Source organism: Globicephala melas, chromosome 5 (assembly GCF_963455315.2).
Source record: "Globicephala melas chromosome 5, mGloMel1.2, whole genome shotgun sequence".
In the NCBI taxonomy this organism is placed as follows: Eukaryota; Metazoa; Chordata; class Mammalia; order Artiodactyla; family Delphinidae; genus Globicephala; species Globicephala melas.
The window spans coordinates 131,841,874-131,860,121 of NC_083318.1; the positions used below are offsets into that span (position 1 = coordinate 131,841,874).

The following is an 18,248-nucleotide window of genomic DNA, read 5'->3' on the forward strand; positions in this document are numbered from 1 at the left end:
CGCAATCAGGTTCTGGCCAGCCCGTTTCCAATCTGAACACCAATACACCAAAAGGTGTTGTAAACGAGTTAAATTTGAAATGGCTTTTTCATGATCTCTTCTGCGAGGGCTGGAGTTGAGACTTCCTAAGGGTGTCAAGTAGATGTGAAGCAAAGAACGTCACTTTGAAACCCTTTGATCACACTGTCATCACACTACGCACAGAACACCCAAGCCGAGACCGAACATGTTCTCAATGCCTAATTCTTCAATTTCTTTAGTCTTGCATTTTTCCAGCTCAGAAGCATCAGAACCCAAGAAAAATCTCATCTTTAAGACTTTGCTTTCATAACCCAGACATCAGCTTTACACTTCAGAGAAGCGTGATGGGATGGAGGAAGCCCGTGCCGGAGATCATGACAGTACTGTTAATGAGGCCCAGAAAACTGCCACTTCAAATTCTAAAGACTGTACTGAATATTTGGTTCTGAGAAGGAGGGTGTATAACCTGTACACTGTTGTCAACATATGTGTTCATTATTTACAGTCTCGTGTTTATGTGTTTCCCTGGTAGTGTCTATTTACAAAGGTGTTAAAAAAAACAATGTTTAAGTATTGATCCCTTTATCTAGCATTTTAGAAATATTAATTTACTTGAAAAGATGTAGAATCTAGTAAATTCTGTAAAGCATGTGTATCCAGTGTCATGTTGGATCCTTGTGATGTCTTTTTGTCTTGTAGCTTTTAGAATGTAGCTGTGAAAATTATCAGAACTCTTCACGGAAGCTAATGTGTGGAAAAAATACATACTTGAAGAACCAGTCCAACTGTGTGTCCCCATCCCCAGCTCAGAAGTAGAAAGGGTTTAAGTTTGCTTGTGTTAGCTGTGCCTTCCTTATTTTGCTATGTAAATGTGACATATTAAATATAAAATGGTGCATAATCAAATTTTTCTGCTTGAGAACAGACTGTCATACAGTAAAGGACTTTTAGGAGGACACATTTAATGTAAAGACTCTTAGCTTCTTTGTGGGGTTTGAATTGTGTGATCTGTAAAGAAATTTAAGCATAACGTTGTTTACCACTGTGGTGTTAATAAAACAGTATTTTCAAAAAACAAAAGGACTCATACCCTGACTGCCTGGAATCAAATCCCAGCTCTGCCTCCTATTAGCAATGAATCTTGGGCAATTACGTTAATCTGTGTTCAGTTTCTCCTCATCTATAAAAGGGGATAGTAAGTCCCTTCCTCACAGGTTATTATGAAGAACAAACTAGTTAATTTACATAAATCCCACAGACCAGTGTCTGACCCTAAGGGTTCAAGATATTCTAGCTATTATTATTATGGTTATTATTATTATATGAAAGATAAAGAGGATGATTTGAAATTCAATCCTCCTAAATTACGAAAGAAGAAAAAATACATATTATATTCCTAAGTTCATGATATTACTGTTAAAGTGGGCTTTAATTCATAAACACAGGTAGTTCAATAAACTGTCTTGTTTTGTTTTCCTCAGTATAAAAATCAGGTTTTGATTTCTTCCCAGAAAGGACAAAAGACTTTAATGTGACATTATGCATATATTAAAAAGTCTATTTCAGCTTTATATTTGGGCATTCTAAATGAAATATAAAACTGAGGACCCCCCCCCCAAAATTTTAAACACAGATGTGTTTTCTTCCATTTCCCTTAAGGGTTAAAATTAGAAGCAAAATTAGACTGCTTTACCTTAGGGAACGGAAGGAAGCTCTGACCTGTTGCTAATGGCAATAGTTGAGTGAAACCTTAATGTCTTATTAATCTTCCTTAGGGCCAGGACAACAAAAAGAGAAAATCAAAATAATGTATTACGTAAGTCAATGATTATCTTAACCATGATTATCTGAAATAGAAGGGAAAAAATCTAAAAAAATTCAATATTCATTTCTTATCCCTAGGAGTAAGAGACTGTCATTTAATATTTTTCTAGGTCCCACAAAAAAGCAAAACTGAATGAAACAAATAAGGTGTGTAGTTAGTGGGGGGAAAAAAATTTTTTTTTCAGGCATGTGATTACTATACATAGAAAACCCAAGAGAATCAACTGAAAGCTGTCACATTCACAAATTTGAGGAATAGAACAGACATATAAATATATAAAAACCAATAACTATTTCTAGGCACTACTACTGATAAAAATATATGCGAAGGGCTCTCTTTCACAGTAGAAATAAGAAACCAAAATATTTATAAAAACCTCTAATAAAAATGTATATAACCAATGAAAAAAAAAACAGTATCACAAAGAAATGTAAAAGAGGCCTTTGGAAGGTGAGCTTGAATATCACAAAAGTGTCAATTCTTCCCAAATTAACTTTTAATTTATTACACTTCAAATCAAAACCCAAACTGGATCTGGAACCATATAATTACCCTAATCTTCACCTGTAAGAATAGGAAAACAAGATTTTTACCTTAGACCAGACACAAAAAAAATTCTTTTAATTGAAGAAAATATATTATTAAGTATCAATTACTAGACAGGGAAAGGTTACATTTAGAATGATTTAAGACCCAAAGAAATAATCGACAGGCACGACAACACAAAAATTAAGAAGTTTTAGAGATTTAAACAGACTCCACATTTTTAAAAGTAAACAGCAAACTGGGAATAAAATCTGCAATAGATACAAATGGCAAAGGGCTAATAGTCTTAATATAACAAAGAGTTGATACAAATGATATGAAAATCATTTCATCTTAATAGAGAAAAACGTAAAGGACATCAGCAGACGACTTTAAAAAAGGGAAATACTGCAATCCTGTTTGGGGCAGCAAGACACGTCCTGAAAGGGCGATACTAAGTGGGCCAGGCCTCCAGCAAGGTCTGCAGGATATGCAGGCCGAGCTGTGTGCTCTGGCCAGCAATCTTCCTTTCACGTACGATAAGACTTTAGCTGTGGGGTTTTCTAGCTACCAGTCATACCACTGTTGGTTACTTTTCTCAAGAGAAGGCACATAATGTGCCCTTCACAATGTCAAACAATTTCCACCATTTTCCTAACTGGGTTGATCTTTCCCCTCTGTTTCCTGCACTGCTTATTTGATAGTTCCTCAGGCAGACATAAATCTTGTGTGTTAACATGTAGCAGGATACCCTCCCTCGAAGGCAGGTCAAACGCTCTCACTCATAAACCTTTTTTCATCCATTAGAGGCCCAAATTAGTAAGCAACGCACAAAGTAACTGGCAGAAAGAAAGGCAACTGTGCATTACACATTCAACTCAGTCTCTAAGAGCATTATGCAGAAGACTGCAGCATGCCCTCGCTCCCTGCCCGAGCACATCACAGCAGCTCTCCGAGAGTTTACAATTCAGTGTACACAGACGCATTTGCATGTGCACACACGTAGACACAAACACGTTTTTTTTATTGGGGTGGAATTCACAAAACATAGCCATTTTAAATGAACAATTCAGTGGCATTTAATACATTAATAATGCTGGGCAATGACGACTTCTATCTCATTCATTTTTTTTAAACAAAAGCATTTTAGAGGTAAACATCAGTAAAAAGGATCAATGCTGGGCAGAATATGTCAAGTAGCCTATGCATGGAAGAAATACAAATTTTACAAGTGAGGTCAAGTTTCTGATTAAATTAGATTAGATGAAAAAAAAGAACAGTATTTGTAAGGATTCGATGAAATGGGTACTTCTCATACATTGACGATAATGTATAAGCTGGTGTAATTCATTAGCAAAATCAATTTAGTAAAAATATCAACAAATTCAAAATGATCTACACTAATTCAATTTCACCCTTGGGACCTTACCATTAAAAAGAAATTTTAAAAACAAACAAAGCTTTATACATAAGATGACTGATACAGTGTTATTAAAAATGGAGGGGGAAGAGAAAGAAAAAAAGGGAAAGAAGAAAAAAAAAGACACAGAAACAAGCCAGATACGCAAAAGGGAAAGAATAGAAAATACACATTTACACAGCAGGCTGTGCAGCCATTATTAAGAGTGTTCATGAGGGCTTTACAATAACATTATATATATAAGCACCGTCTCAACCTAAGTTTAAAAATTCAGACATACACTTATAAACGTACATTGTATGTCTTTAACTATGCCAACTTTGTTTTTAAAAAATTGCATAGTCTGCCTGAAACAAAAACGGCAAACTCTTCAAAGTCATTTATCTTCTAGGGATGAGGGGACCTGGGGACGCTGGAGCCCTGGTCTTGGCCCTCTAAGTGGCAGTGTCAGTCAAACAGAATGGCTCTGAATCCTGGCTCTGGTGTTTGAACACTGGACCTCCGGCTGTGTAACCTTCAACAAGTGACTTTTGTCTCTCTCTGCCTCAGTTTCTTCAACTGTAAAGTGGGGAGGACTGCGTGGGAAGGACTCAGAATAATGCCTGACACAAGGGAAGCACTCGAGAAACGTTACTGGCATTTTAATTATCTGCTATTCCTATAACAGCCCAGTGCGAGTACCACGCAGATCTTAACGATTACACCTCTCACAGACTATCTCAAGAGATCAAGGTGGGAGGAAGACGCAAGAGGGAGGAGATATGGGGATATATGTATAGCTGATTCACTTTGCTATAAAGCAGAAACTAACACACCACTGTAAAGCAATTATACTCCAATAAAGACGATAAAAAAAAAGAGATCAAGTGAAGTCTTTCATTAGTCCTAACTTCAGTAGATCTTAAGGCGCTAGAAGGATTTGTCATGTGTGGGTTTTATTCTCAGGTTCTCTCTATGGAATCTAGGTGCCTGGCATTTCCTTTTCACTATGCCCTCTCCCCACCCCTTTTTTAATATGGAAGAAATGGGGGAAGATATTGATTGCATTTGATTTGATTAAATTGAGTTAAACTGGGGGAAATCTAGAATGATATGTGGGGTTTTTTAATTAATGGTAGTAACACCATGCCACAGAGTGTGAGAACTACTTAACCACAAATAGTCATGTAATGCAGTATTATTCAGATGTGACTGCCAGCTGTTCCAAGATGTAGCTAAGATGTGGCCACCAGCAATCACCCATGGATGTTCTCTTACCTGGATGCTTATAATTCAATTGTCTGTCTGCAGCTCTTGTCCAAGGAAAGAAAGCAATTTTAAGTCCAAATGGAATGTAATAAATTATGGATACAGAATTGGTACCCTTCTGACATCTCCCTCCAGGGCACTGGTGACAGCAAATATCTTACTGTTAACAGAAACAGCTTCAATGCCAGCAGTATCTGTACACACAACGCTCAAGTTAAAAATCCAGCAGGTGTTATTCTTTTGGTTCTTTCATTTAATTTTCTTAGACTAATCTATGAAATACCCAAAAAGGACCCCCGGTGATGAGGTTATGGCATATAAGAGTCAAAAGGAAATAACAGCTGCAATGATTAATCTTTTAGCGTCGTATACAAGCTTTCTTACCGGGATCTCAACATGCTTTAATGTTAAGATTTCTGCTTTTTGCAACATTAAAGATAAAGGAAAAAACATATGCTTGTCTTCTTCTGGCTGTCCCTAACTCTGACAGCAATACAATGTAATGAGGCAGTAACCACACTAGGTTCTCAGAAGCCTTCCCAGCAGGTAACTGTGTCAGCAAGGGGGTCTGCTCCAGTCACCGAGTACAGAGTCATGGACAACAGTGCCTAAAGCAGTGGGTGAGCTCCCCACCGTGTGTTCGATGAGTGCTAGCAACACAGAAAAGCCGAAACCCAAACTTGCACCTAACACAGAAGCCATTCCATGTTTAAATTTCAAGCATCGCTTACTGGCAATAAAAATAAGAACCCCCCTCTGCCTGGCAATATTTAAAACGACAGCACATTTTACTGCACAAAGATTTGAAAACTTTTTTAGAAAGAGAGAAGCTATTTTTTAGAAAGTCATGGTAACATAACAATGGAGTTTTGTAATACAAGTAAAAGAATAATGTAAGTTCCCTTATTACTCCCTTGAAATTATGTACTGTCTTTCTTTTAAGGAACCTGTATGTCATCAGACCATCCTTATGAAAAATGTCTTGTAGAAGCAGCCCTGAGGTCAATTAGGGACAAATAACTGCATAGACAGAGAAAAGGAACCCACGTGGCTGTAAACAAAAGCACGCTCTCCACACTGATTCTGAGGGCCCCGCATGGGATCAGCAATGTCCAGGAGTGCATATGTGTCAGTGTATGGTCAGGACATTCAAGATGGCTGTTCTCTTGCTCGCTGTACATCCCCTGCTCTACCTGTGCCTGCTTCACCTAGACCTACTCGCATGACTGACCTTCCTACATACTTGCCCCAGGCCCTAACTAAATGACCGCTCTAATTTGAGATGAGAACATCTCCGGGAAGATAGCTTATCAAAGGAGTGTTGAGGGGCATGCCCGTCTACTGGTTTCCCTGATAACTGAGAGCCAACCTGACGTTAATTCCCCCTATAACTGGTAACCTCCTCCATCCCCCCGGTAGCAAAGACTGCCACCACATCCTGCCTGACCTCGGATGCACACAGTGGGGTGTCGCTCCAAAACCTTGCTTCAGACATGTAAGATCTCCCATCCAGTAAACCACTGATGTCTCTGTTGCTGACTCCAGGCTCTTCCTTCGGTCTTAAGGCTGGGCAAGTACAGAGCTTGTAGGACTGTGGGGTGCAGCCCAAGAGTCAGCAACAAATACAAATAATGGAGAAGGAAAAAAAGAAGACGAAGAAAGAAAGTGTACCACGGACCCACATCTATCATGCAACTCCTTTGCTCACGAACTTTACAGAGCACCTTTCCCTTTTTATTATATCCTCATCTCTACTTTCTAATATCCAAATCTTAGGAGTCCTCCCAACAGCTCTAATCCCATATCCATCCTCCCAGATGCACCTGTCCACGTGGATTTCTCTGATCCCCTTCCGATCCAATTAATCAATTTTGTCTTCATACTTCATTTACGGTTACATATGAGAACAGCTTATCACCCTAAACAAACTGTGGTCTCCTTCAGTGTTCCTGCACAAACTATCTCTCAACTATTAAGTGAATTCAGTCGCTGATTCAAAGAAACACCTACTGAATAAGGAGAGACAGAGAGACAGAAAGAGAAAAACTCAGACCCGGAAAGAGAGAGAGCAAAAAAGGCAGAGACAAAAAGTACTCCAAGAGCAATAATTTTATAAAGATAGGAAAAAGAAAAGTCCCAACAACTGCCTCTTCTGAAGACTACATCACAAATCACCTAGGCCCACACGACATCGCTCTTGGCCCCACCCGGTGTATCTAACACACAGCGCATTAGGATGACTCACCAGAATGTGAAGAAATTCTGAATATGCCCCTCCTCAGGCTGCTTGCCCAGCCCACCGTTAGCTCCTAACAAATGATGCACACACTGTCGTGTCTGAAATCTGCTGCAAAAGCTCAGACGTCCTTTGAAAGACTAAAGGCTGTAGATGTATCTATGTACACACATACATACATATGTAATAAAGCAATCATCAAAACCAGGAGGGAAGAGAAATCACCTGGACCCACAAAGCCACTTTATGATCTGCCATAAATTCCCCAATGCTAAAAACAGTATCAAGGACTTCCCTGGTGGCGCAGTGGCTGAGACTCCGCGCTCCCAAGGCAGGGAGCCCGGGTTCGATCCCTGGTCAGGGAACTAGATCCCACATGCGGCAACTAAGAGTTCACATGCCGCAACTAAAGATCCCACATGCTGCCGCGAAGATCCCACGTGCCGCAACGAGGACCCATCGCAGCCAAATAAATAAATAAATATTAAAAAAAGGAAAACTAAATAAAATAAAAACATTATCAGACTCTACGGAATAATGAGACTGTTCTTATTAAACAAATCATTTGCTGTTAACAAAAATACCAACATTATGTAGATAAAGAAAGGACAGTGTTTTCAGCTCCAAAAGATTCTTATTAAGTTAGAGGTTCGATTGAAACACCTACTTGAGACAAGACTAGCCTCTATATTAGATTCCCAGAGTCAAGATAATTTCATCATCTGAAGCCATTCTGTTGGGTACTTAGCAACTTCTGGATTATTTTACTTAATTCTGGTATTAGAGCTCACACTTGCCCCAAAGCTGAGGCTTCCTGGAGAGTCTGGAAGGTTTACATGACAAAAAAGATTACTGAATGTTACATTAGACCACTTGGGCTTCTAGCTATCTTTAAAAGCATAAAAGGATGGAAGAAGAGGCCTGTCAGTTTTTCTATCATTCCTGTTTTCCAAAGGGAAAACTTATGGGAGGAAGCCAATATACATCACTTGGACAGAGTGAATTTCATAGGATCTCTGTTCGCATCTTTGCAACTATTTACAGTAAGAAGCCAACTAGCACCCAGAGTGACTTAGCTTTAATTTCCCAACATGCTTGAAACAGCACACAACTTCTCTTCATCTGTAACTTCTTCCACAGCTTCAACGAACCCTTGCCTCCAGAAGGCTTCCCTCGCTCACAACCCTCCCAAGTGGAGACTGCCACTCCCTCGTCTTTCCTCACCCCTACTGCTTCTTTAAAACAAGAAGTTGTGTCTCTAGCTAATGTGCTAACGGTCCCTAAATCCTCATCTCAAGAGTCTACTTTCTATTCGAATACACACAACTCACCTAAGAACATACATTTTCCCTGTCCTCGTTTTTATTTATTTCACCACTTTTTTCCTTGTGTAGGCAACCTCAAGTTCACTGGTCATTAAGACTGGCATAAGTAAACAAATAAACTACTGATATAAGACTTCTCTTCTAATACAACAAACTAGTGAATATAACAAAAAAGAAGCGGACTCACAGACATAGAGAACAAACTATGGTTACCTGTCGGGGAGAGGGGCAACAGAGAGGGTGGGAAGTGGGAGGTACAAACTACCTGGTGTAAGAGAGGTTCAAGGGTGTACTGTACAATATGGGAATACAGCCAATATTTTGTAATAATTGTAAATGGAAAGTAACCTTTAAAGACTGTATTAAAATTTTAAATGCAAAAAAGAAAAACATCCTACTTAAAAAAAACAACTATGAATTGATTTTAAAAAAAGACCTCTCTTGATGATAGACATAAATTTTCAGCTCTAAACAAAATCACCTAGGTATCACACAGACATGTCAAAATCAACACATACAAGATAGAACTCTTTCCCCTCCACCCTGTGCTACAGATTGTGTTTCCTGTTGGTCAGCTCTCCAAATGAGAAGCCTCAGAGTTGATATCAATACGTGCCTCTCGGGACTTCCCCTGGTGGCGCAGTGGTTACGAATCTGCCTGCCAATGCAGGGGACAAGGGTGTTCGAGCCCTGGTCCGGGAAGATCCCACATGCCGTGGAGCGACTAAGCACGTGCGCCACAACTACTGAGCCTGCGCTCTAGAGCCCACGAGCCACAACTACTGAGCCCACGAGCCACAACTACTGAGCCCGCGTGCCTAGAGCCCATGCTCCGCAACAAGAAGCCACTGCAGTGAGAAGCCCGCGCTCTGCGACAAAGAGTAGCCCCCGCTCATCGCAACTAGAGAAAGCCCATGCACAACAAAGACCCAACGCAGCCATAAACAAATAAATAAATTGATTAAAAAAAATAATACATGACTCTCTAGTACCATCTGTATATAATGCGACACTAGCTCCCGCTGATTACATAAACACGTAGCCAGCTCCGTATCCCTGCTAGCTTCACTTTGGCCCTTACCACCCTGCCCTTGAGCTACCTCAACAGCCTCGTAACGGGCCTCTCCACACGTGGCTGACTTCCATATGGCCACCAGTCATCACTCAAAAAGAGATCAACCATGTCCCACTGCAAACCCATTCCAGGTCTTGACAAGCTCCACCCCAATACCACTGCGCCCACCCTCCATCCGCACCCTAAGCCCTGCCCCACAAATACGCCTCATTCTCTGGCATGTGTTAAATTGGAGAGTCTGACTCATATTATTCCCTGTGTCTGAAATGTTTTCCCTCTTCAGTGTCTGGTCAGAGTGTTATGGCCTCTCCTCCTAGTTCCTTGGCGCTTGGCCTATCACTTTCCTATCACATGCACCATAATCTACTGCAATCATTCATTACACTGCCCCTTCCCAGCTAGTCTTGAGGATAAAAGTTACTTATTTCCTATACTCAGCAACACGCCTGGCGTACAGCAGACACTCAGTGCTTATAAACTGAATTGATTAATATGCAGATGGCCAACAACCTCACTCATAATTTAATTCAAAAGCAAACAAAATTGAATTTTTTCCTCCTCCAAAGGGATAACACAGAGAAAACCATCCTGAAAAATCAGATATACTTGGATTAATTTTCATGAGGCAGAAAGAATTTAGTTTAAAACCTGTATTACAAATTCTTCAGCAACAGAACCACAATAATCGTAAGCGTCTGTACGGCATTCGCTCATTCAACACAGTTTTGGGAGCATTTTTATGCCACTCACTCTGCTGGATACTGGAAACTTTGTGCTAAATGCTGGGAGTTCATTCATTCCAAAATGTTCTCCTATAAATTATCTCACTTTAGTCTCACAACCATTCCATGAAGGAGGCAAGACAGTCATTATAACCCCAATTTGACAGATGAGAAACTGAGATCAGAGAGTTTACGTGATTTGCTCAGGGTCAAAGCCAGTAAGACAGAGATGTAGAACTACAACAGTTATCTCCTGAACCCAGGTCTGCTGCTTCCTCTACTATTAAACCCCTACAGTTGCCTTAGCACCCTTACTCCCTCTGAAGAAGGGATGAAAATTTAACTTCAGTCTTGGTCTTAAAAGGAAAAGTGCAGAGAAATGAAGTAACGTGTGCACGGTCCAGGGTCAGGACTAACCTGTTCTCCTTGCACACAGCCACTCTGTCTCCCCCAGGTATCAGCTTCTTCTGTTCAATCACGCCATAGCTTTCTCGACAAATCTATATTTAAGGGGGGAAGAAAGAAACATTTCAATTTTGTTGACCACTTATCTTTCTAGACCCCAAATGACTGAGAGAAGCTTTAGGAACAAATGTAGCTTAATGACTACTTATTACCACAGAACATTCTCAGGAGGAGAAAGGGAACCTGAGTCAGAGAACACTGGCACCTTAAAAGATATCTTTTTATTTTCCTTCATTACTGTTTTTTTTTTTACATCTTTATTGGAGTATAATTGCTTTACAATGGTGTGTTAGTTTCTGCTGTATAACAAAGTGAATCAGCTATACATATACATATATCCCCATATCCCCTCCCTGTTGCGTCTCCCTCCCTCCCACCCTCCCTATCCCACCCCTCCAGGCGGTCACAAAGCACCGAGCTGATCTCCCTGTGCTATGCAGCTGCTTCCCACTAGCTAGCTATTCTACGTTTGGTAGAGTATATATGCCAAGACATGGAGTTGCCAATAAATGCAATCAAAGAGAAAATGAAATGAACTCTAGAAATTATATGTATAGGAGTAAAGAGGAATAATGCTTCAGTAATTTTCTTAATTGTATAGATTAGTCATTCATTCAACACATTTACTGAACCCCTGTAACATTCAAGACACTCTGCCCACCATATGGCCCACCAATTCTACTCCTGAGTATATATCTGAAAAAAACAAAAACAGTAATTCGAAAAAATACATGCACCACAATGTTTACAGCAACATTATTTACAATAGCCAAGATATGGAAGCAACCTAAGTGTCCATCAGCAGATGAATGGGTAAATAAGATGTGACACATGTACACAATGGAATACTACTCAGCCATAAAAAAGAAGGAAATTGTGCCATTTGCAGCAACATGGATGAACTTGGAGGGTTTTATGCTAAATGAAATAAGTCAGACTGAGAAAGACAAATACTGTACGATGTCACTTGTATATAGAATCTAAAAAACACAACAAACTAGTAAATATAACGAAAGAGAAGCAGACTCACAGATTAGAGAACTAGTGGTTACCAGTGGGGAGAGGGAAGGGGGTAGGGACAGTATAGTGGTAGGGGACTAAGGTGTACAAACTATTAGGTATAAAATAAGCTACAAAGACATACTGTACAACATGAAGAATATAGCAAATATTTTATAATAACTATAAATGGAGTATAACCTTTAAAAATTGTGAATCACTATATTGTACACCTGTAACTGATATAATATTGTACAGCAACTATAATTTGATTTTAAAAAAGACACTAAAGGGACTTCCCTGGTGGTGCAGTTGCTAAGAATCTGCCTGCCAATGCAAGGAACACAGGTTCAAGCCCTGGTCCGGGAAGATCCCACATGCTGCGGAGCAGCTAAGCCCGTGTGCCACAACTACTTGAGCCCATGTGCCTAAAGCCCGTGCTCCGCAACAAGAGAAGCCACCGCGACGAGAAGTCTGCGCACCGCAACGAAGAGTGGCCCCCGCTCGCCGCAGCTAGAGAAAGCCCACACACAGCAACGAAGACCCAATGCAGCCAATAAACAAAATTTTAAAAATAAAAATAAAAAAAGACACTATGACTACAATAATTTGGTTCAGAGAAGTCTCTGAATTTGTTCTTTGATTTGGAGAAAAATTAATGTTAATTGTGACTTGTAAGCATGATGAAAGAGACAGCTACAATCATGAGTAAACTGTGGAAATCCTTACCGTGAAGTTGAGGCAGAAAGTCTCCTCAATATCTTCCCCAGGGTAATCTAAAAGTTCTTGAAGACTCCTGATCACAGATTGACAGAGAAAGGAAATGAGGCAAATCAGACATGGCAATAGTGTTTCTATCTCAGTCACATGCCCACCAGACTGTCTGCCAGGAAACGCTATAAAAGAATATTCTAGAATGAACATAAATCCAGACTGACAGAAAATCATGTTAACTGCATCTTGAAAAGAAATACGGCAGTTGACTTGTAAGACACTCATTAATCATTCTCTGTTCCTACTGACAAATCTTACTGAATTTATGGAGAAATTCTGATGGAATCATATCTGACACATGTGTTAACTCTGGTATTCCTCAGAAGTAGATACATGAGGAGATGGTCTTGCAGCAGTCCTACACACTTGCTTTACCCATAGGCATTAGCAGAAAAATCCTCTTACCATAAAAAAAAGCAAGCTACTAAGTCACTGTATCCACTTAGGAATCTTAACGGCTCACTTGTTAATGCAAGGGGCTCTGTATGGTAAAGGACCGCCACATTAAAGAACACCGGAATGTGTTTCTGCCAACAAGGATCATATCGTATACTCTCACGAGAATACGTTCTCATTACTAGACCTCATTCACACTTTCTTCTTTAGTGATCACGGAGTCTGGCAGTTCCAGAAAGAAAAAATTGCCCAGAAAGAAAATTCTTAGTGTAGAATTTAAATCTGTTTCCAGTTAACCAGCCAAGAAGATTACTTGAAACGTATCACTCTCAGCCAGGTTGGCAAAGAAAACAGCACACAGTTCTGTCACAGTTACCAAAAAAAGCAACCCTGCCTGGGTCTCCTCTGGCATTTTTTTATATTCCTTCTAAATTTTCTTTTCCTCTCTCTGTGCACCCTCTCCCCACATCCTTTATGATTTCTCTGTATTGGTGTCCTGTACTGGTGGTGTGACAGTCTCATTTCCAGAGGGCGCCTTAGAGACCACCCTTCCTCTATCGCCATCTTAAAATCAGTATTCTTTCTCCATAAAAAAGGGATGTTCCGGGCTTCCCTGGTGGCGCAGTGGTTGAGAGTCTGCCTGCCGATGCAGGAGACACGGGTTCGTGCCCCAGTCTGGGAGGATCCCACATGCTGTGGAGTGGCGGGGCCCGTGGGCCATGGCCGTTGAGCCTGCGCGTCCGGAGCCTGTGCTCCGCAATGGGAGAGGCCACAGAAGTGAAAGGCCCGCGTGCCGCAAAAAAAAAAAAAAAAAAAAAAAAGGGATGTTCCTTCCTGTTGAAGTCAAAAGAACTGTACTGTTTAGAGAAAGTCACAGATATGGTGTCTTTTTATATACTTCGCCTTATGCGAAGAGAAACTCAGAATAAAATCAATTCAGAGGAACTCAGAATAAAAGGAGTTTTCAAGAGCCAGAAAAGAATAATAGCATAAAAACATGGTTCCACTACGCTGGAAAACCGTCTGGAGGTTCCTCAAAAGGCTAAACACAGAGTTACCATTTGCCCTAGCAATTCCACTCCCAGGTGCATACCCAAGAAAAATGAAAACTTACATCAACACAAAAAGTCTGTAAGAATATCCACAGCAGCACTATTAGTAACAGCCAGAAGGTAGGAGAAAGCCAGACGTCCATCAACTGATGAATGGATGAACAAAATGTGGCATATATCCACATAACGAAATATGAGTTGGCAATAAAAAGAAATAAAATACTGATACAAGCTGCAACCCAGATGAACCTTGAAAACGCGCTGTGTGAAAGAAGCCAGTCACAAAAAAACACACGTGGTACGATTCTGTTTATGTGACATATCCAGAAGAGGCCATCAATAGAGACAGAGAGTAGCTCAGTGGTTGCCCAGGGCTTGGGGGATGAGGAAGTTGGGGATGTCGACCGAGGAGTCCCAGGTTTCTTTCTCAGGTGATGAAAATATTCTAAAATTGATTGTAATAAAGGCTGTACAACTCTGAATATACTAAAAGTCACTGAATTATATACTTTAGCTGGGTGAATTGTGTGGTATGCAAATTACATCTCAAACTACTTTCTTAAAAAGGCTCTGAGGGCTTCCCTGGTGACGCAGTGGTTGAGAGTCCGTCTGCCGATGCAGGGGACGCGGGTTCGTGCCCCGGTCTGGGAAGATCCCACATGCTGTGGAGTGGCTGGGCCCGTGAGCCATGGCCGCTGAGCCTGCGCGCCCGGAGCCTGTGCTCCACAACGGGAGAGGCCACAACAGTGAGAGGCCCGCGTACCGCAAAAAAAAAAAAAAAAAGGCTCTGTGACATAACAGAAAATGCATATATTGGTCTCTGTGCCCAGTTCCTGGCACAGGGCTCCCAAAACCCTAAGTGATGAGAGGGTTAGCAGCATCTTTTGTTCTAATGGGGTGATTCTGGGTGGGCTCCTGGGCGGGGGCTGGTCACCCGAAGGACCCAGCCGTGATCTTCAGCTCCACGCCCCCCATTCTCCAGAGAGAGGAGAGGGGCTGGAAATGAAGGTCATAATTGATCACCCCGTAAGAAAGCCTCCTTAAAATCCCAACAGTAAGGGGTTCAGGGAGCTTCCAGGTTGGTGAACACATCCACACACAGGGAGGGTAGTGCACCCCAACTCCATGGGGTCAGAAGCTCCTACTACACTCAGGACCCCTCCAGGCCTCACCCTCTGTATCTCTTCAACTGGCCGTTCATCTGTATCCTTCATCGTAAACCCTGAATAACCTGGTAAACCTAAGTGTTTCCCTGAATTCTCCGGGCCGCTCTAGGAAATTAATCGGACCCGAGGAGGGGTCACGAGAACCTCTGATTTGTAACCGATCAGACAGCAGTTGTGGGTAACCCGGGGACCTACTGCTTGCGAGTGGCACCCGAAGTGGGTGAGAGTCGTCCAGAGGAACCGAGCACTGAGCTTGTGGGATCCAGTGCCATCTCTAGGTAGACGGTGTCAGAACTGAGGTGAATCGTAGGACACCAGCTGGCGTCGTGGAGAATCACTTGGTGGTAGGGGGAAACCGCCACACGTTTGGTGACCAGAAGTGCTGTGAGTGTGGCTGCGGTGTGATAGTCAAGGTGACACAGAAGAGAGAAACACAGAAGGACAGGGAGACCTGTAGGTTTTTGCAAAATACAGACTCCCTTTTCAATACTTTCTCCCCTGTACTTATGGACCATGACAAAGCTCGAAGTCCTAATTTTTGTTCAGGATAAGAAAAGCAGACAGCTGGATTCCTGGGCAGCTACGACTTCCCTTTTCCCCTTTCTCCTTCTGCCCCTAGAGTGACACAGGCACTGCTTCAAGCCAGGAGCTGTGGAGCCACATCTTAAGACAAAGCATACACAGCACAGTCTAATGATAAACTCTTAACTGGTACACGTGGTGTTGTCAACCTTTGGTCCCAGCGCCAGAGCAGTTCTCCACACCAGGCTCCCGTCTTCCAGCTCCGTACCTTCCTTCCGTGGGTGACAGCTCCTTCAAGTCTTCCAGGCCAGGCTTCACGTTCAGTAGCTTCTTATAGAGAGCCAGCGGGAAGTGCAGGTCCACCACGGTGGAGTTGTAGATGGCGAGTCCACAGGTTATGCCAATCAAGTGAAACCAGTTGTGCTCTACAAAACACTTTCACCACATGCGCAAATGTGTTAAAAAGAAAAGCAGGGACTTCCCCGGTGGGCCAGTGGTTAAGAATCCGCCTTGCAATGCAGGGGACGTGGGTTTGGTCCGTGGTAGGGGAACTAAGATCCCACATGCCACAGGGCAACTAAGCCCGCGTGCCGCGACTACAGAGCCCACGTGCTCTGGAGCCCGCACGCCGCAACTAAGACCCGACACAGCCAAAAGTAAATAAATAAACATTTAAAAAAAAAAAAAGAAAAGAAAAGCAGTGTTTGCAGCCCTCAAAACAATCTGCCATTTACCTTAAAATATTTTCAGTACGAAAGAATGAAGATCTCGTTAATATTCAGTTACCTTCTGAAGCAGACAAGTACCCCTAACAAAAGTTCAGCTATCCCCCAAAGATGCAATGCTGTAAGTTAAGCGTTTACAGCTCATCCATGATACAGAGCACAGCTTACCCTCATTTAGAGCAATGCTGTCCAACAGAACTTTCTGCAAGGATGGAAACATTCTATTCTGTGCTGTCCCAGATGGCAGCCACTAACTACGTGTGTCTACTGAGGACTTGAACGGTGGTTAGTACAACTGAGGGAATGACTTTAGTATTACTTAATTTTAAAATAAAATTTAAACTTAAATAGCCACAGGAAGCTAATGGCTGCCTTTCAAGACAGTGCGGATCTAGGGAGAAAACTCTGGTAGAAAAAGAGCTAAACTATAGTCTGCTTGAAATGAGAATGCCTTTTAAAACTTAGCTCTCCAACTGAATTTTCAAAAAGTGTGAGTATGTGTATATCTGTACGAGTATTCATACACGTACTATCACTGTTATTAAAATAAGATATATTTGACAACTACTTTTTATATGTCATAAAACCAATTTCTTTATCATCCCCTACTCTTTCTACCCTCCGAGGATTACAAAACTTGGAGCTTGCCTACTAGAAATGGAAATGTGGCTAATGGGTGACAACACACACTATGACGTCTTAGCAACGGGTGAAACACGAAGACGGGAAACATGATGATAATCATGTTAAATGATTACCTCTGTTATGCTCCCCTCTGTAAACACCAGAAGGCTAGGGATTGGTCTGACAGTTTAATTCAATTCATCTGTTGAAAGGTGGCGTCACTAACTTACCGTATCTGAAAACCACAAGAGATTTGAATCCTGATAGTAGGTAAACATTCCATAGATGGGATTCAACAATTCTTTTAATAGTAAAAGAAAGAACTCCTTTGTGACACCACCAGCATCCACTGCTTCTTCACCATCAAAAATGACCTTGAAATAATGAAAGTAGAATTAGCATTTCACGGAAATCCCTAGCATTTTATGTTTGTTTTTTTGTGGTTGTTTTTTTTTTTTTTTTTTTTTAGCAAATTATTTCCAAAGTCAGGACAAAGAAAGGAAGATGTAACAGAGGATACACTGACGCAATGAAAACTGCAAAGTGTATCTGCTGATTATTAACAAGTCACTTAGAAACACACAAAACTTTCCCAGGCACTTCGTGGGATGCAGAGAAAGTCAGAAGTTTACCATATGTCCACAGGGAGTTTACCATATGTCCACAGGGAGTTTACCATATGTCCACAGGAAGTTTACCATTGGGGCAGGGAGGCAAACATAAAAGAACCAATTCGAGAATACATTTTATTTTCAAAGAGTCAGATACACTGAGAGGTAAATGTTCTGGCACGTAGAGAAAAGCAGTGACTAACTTGAATAAAGGAAGAAATCTCTCTCAGCGGGGTTCTTGAACTAACTGATGCATATGAAAGGGAGGAGAGCATTCTGAGCAGACACAGACCTGGGCTCTGTGAGGGGCTATAGAGAGACCCATCGCAACAACAGCTACAGCAAACCAAAGGACGAGATTTAGGGCTTCCCTGGTGGCGCAGTGGTTGAGAGTCCGCCTGCCGATGCAGGGGACACGGGTTCGTGCCCCGGTCCGGGAAGATCCCACATGCCGCGGAGCGGCTGGGCCCGTGAGCCATGGCCGCTGAGCCTGCACGTCCGGAGCCTGTGCTCCGCA

General features: G+C 41.7%; 1 protein-coding gene across 8 annotated transcripts in view; it reads right to left on the reverse strand.

The window, feature by feature from the left end:
* The window catches only part of HERC3 (HECT and RLD domain containing E3 ubiquitin protein ligase 3), a 137,805-nt gene that overhangs the window by 33,651 nt on the left and 85,906 nt on the right, over positions 1–18,248 (reverse strand). For 7 of the 8 annotated variants that reach the window (XM_060299818.1, XM_060299813.1, XM_060299817.1 and 4 more), the window contains 4 exons: positions 17,351–17,494; positions 16,040–16,206; positions 12,591–12,657; positions 10,815–10,897 (listed from right to left, as the gene is read on the reverse strand). In XM_060299818.1, coding sequence (XP_060155801.1) covers positions 10,815–10,897; positions 12,591–12,657; positions 16,040–16,206; positions 17,351–17,494 — 461 coding nt within the window. Of the gene's footprint in view, positions 1–10,814; positions 10,898–12,590; positions 12,658–15,958; positions 16,207–17,350; positions 17,495–18,248 lie in introns of those variants that run through there. The other variant, XM_060299819.1, reaches the window with a different exon arrangement.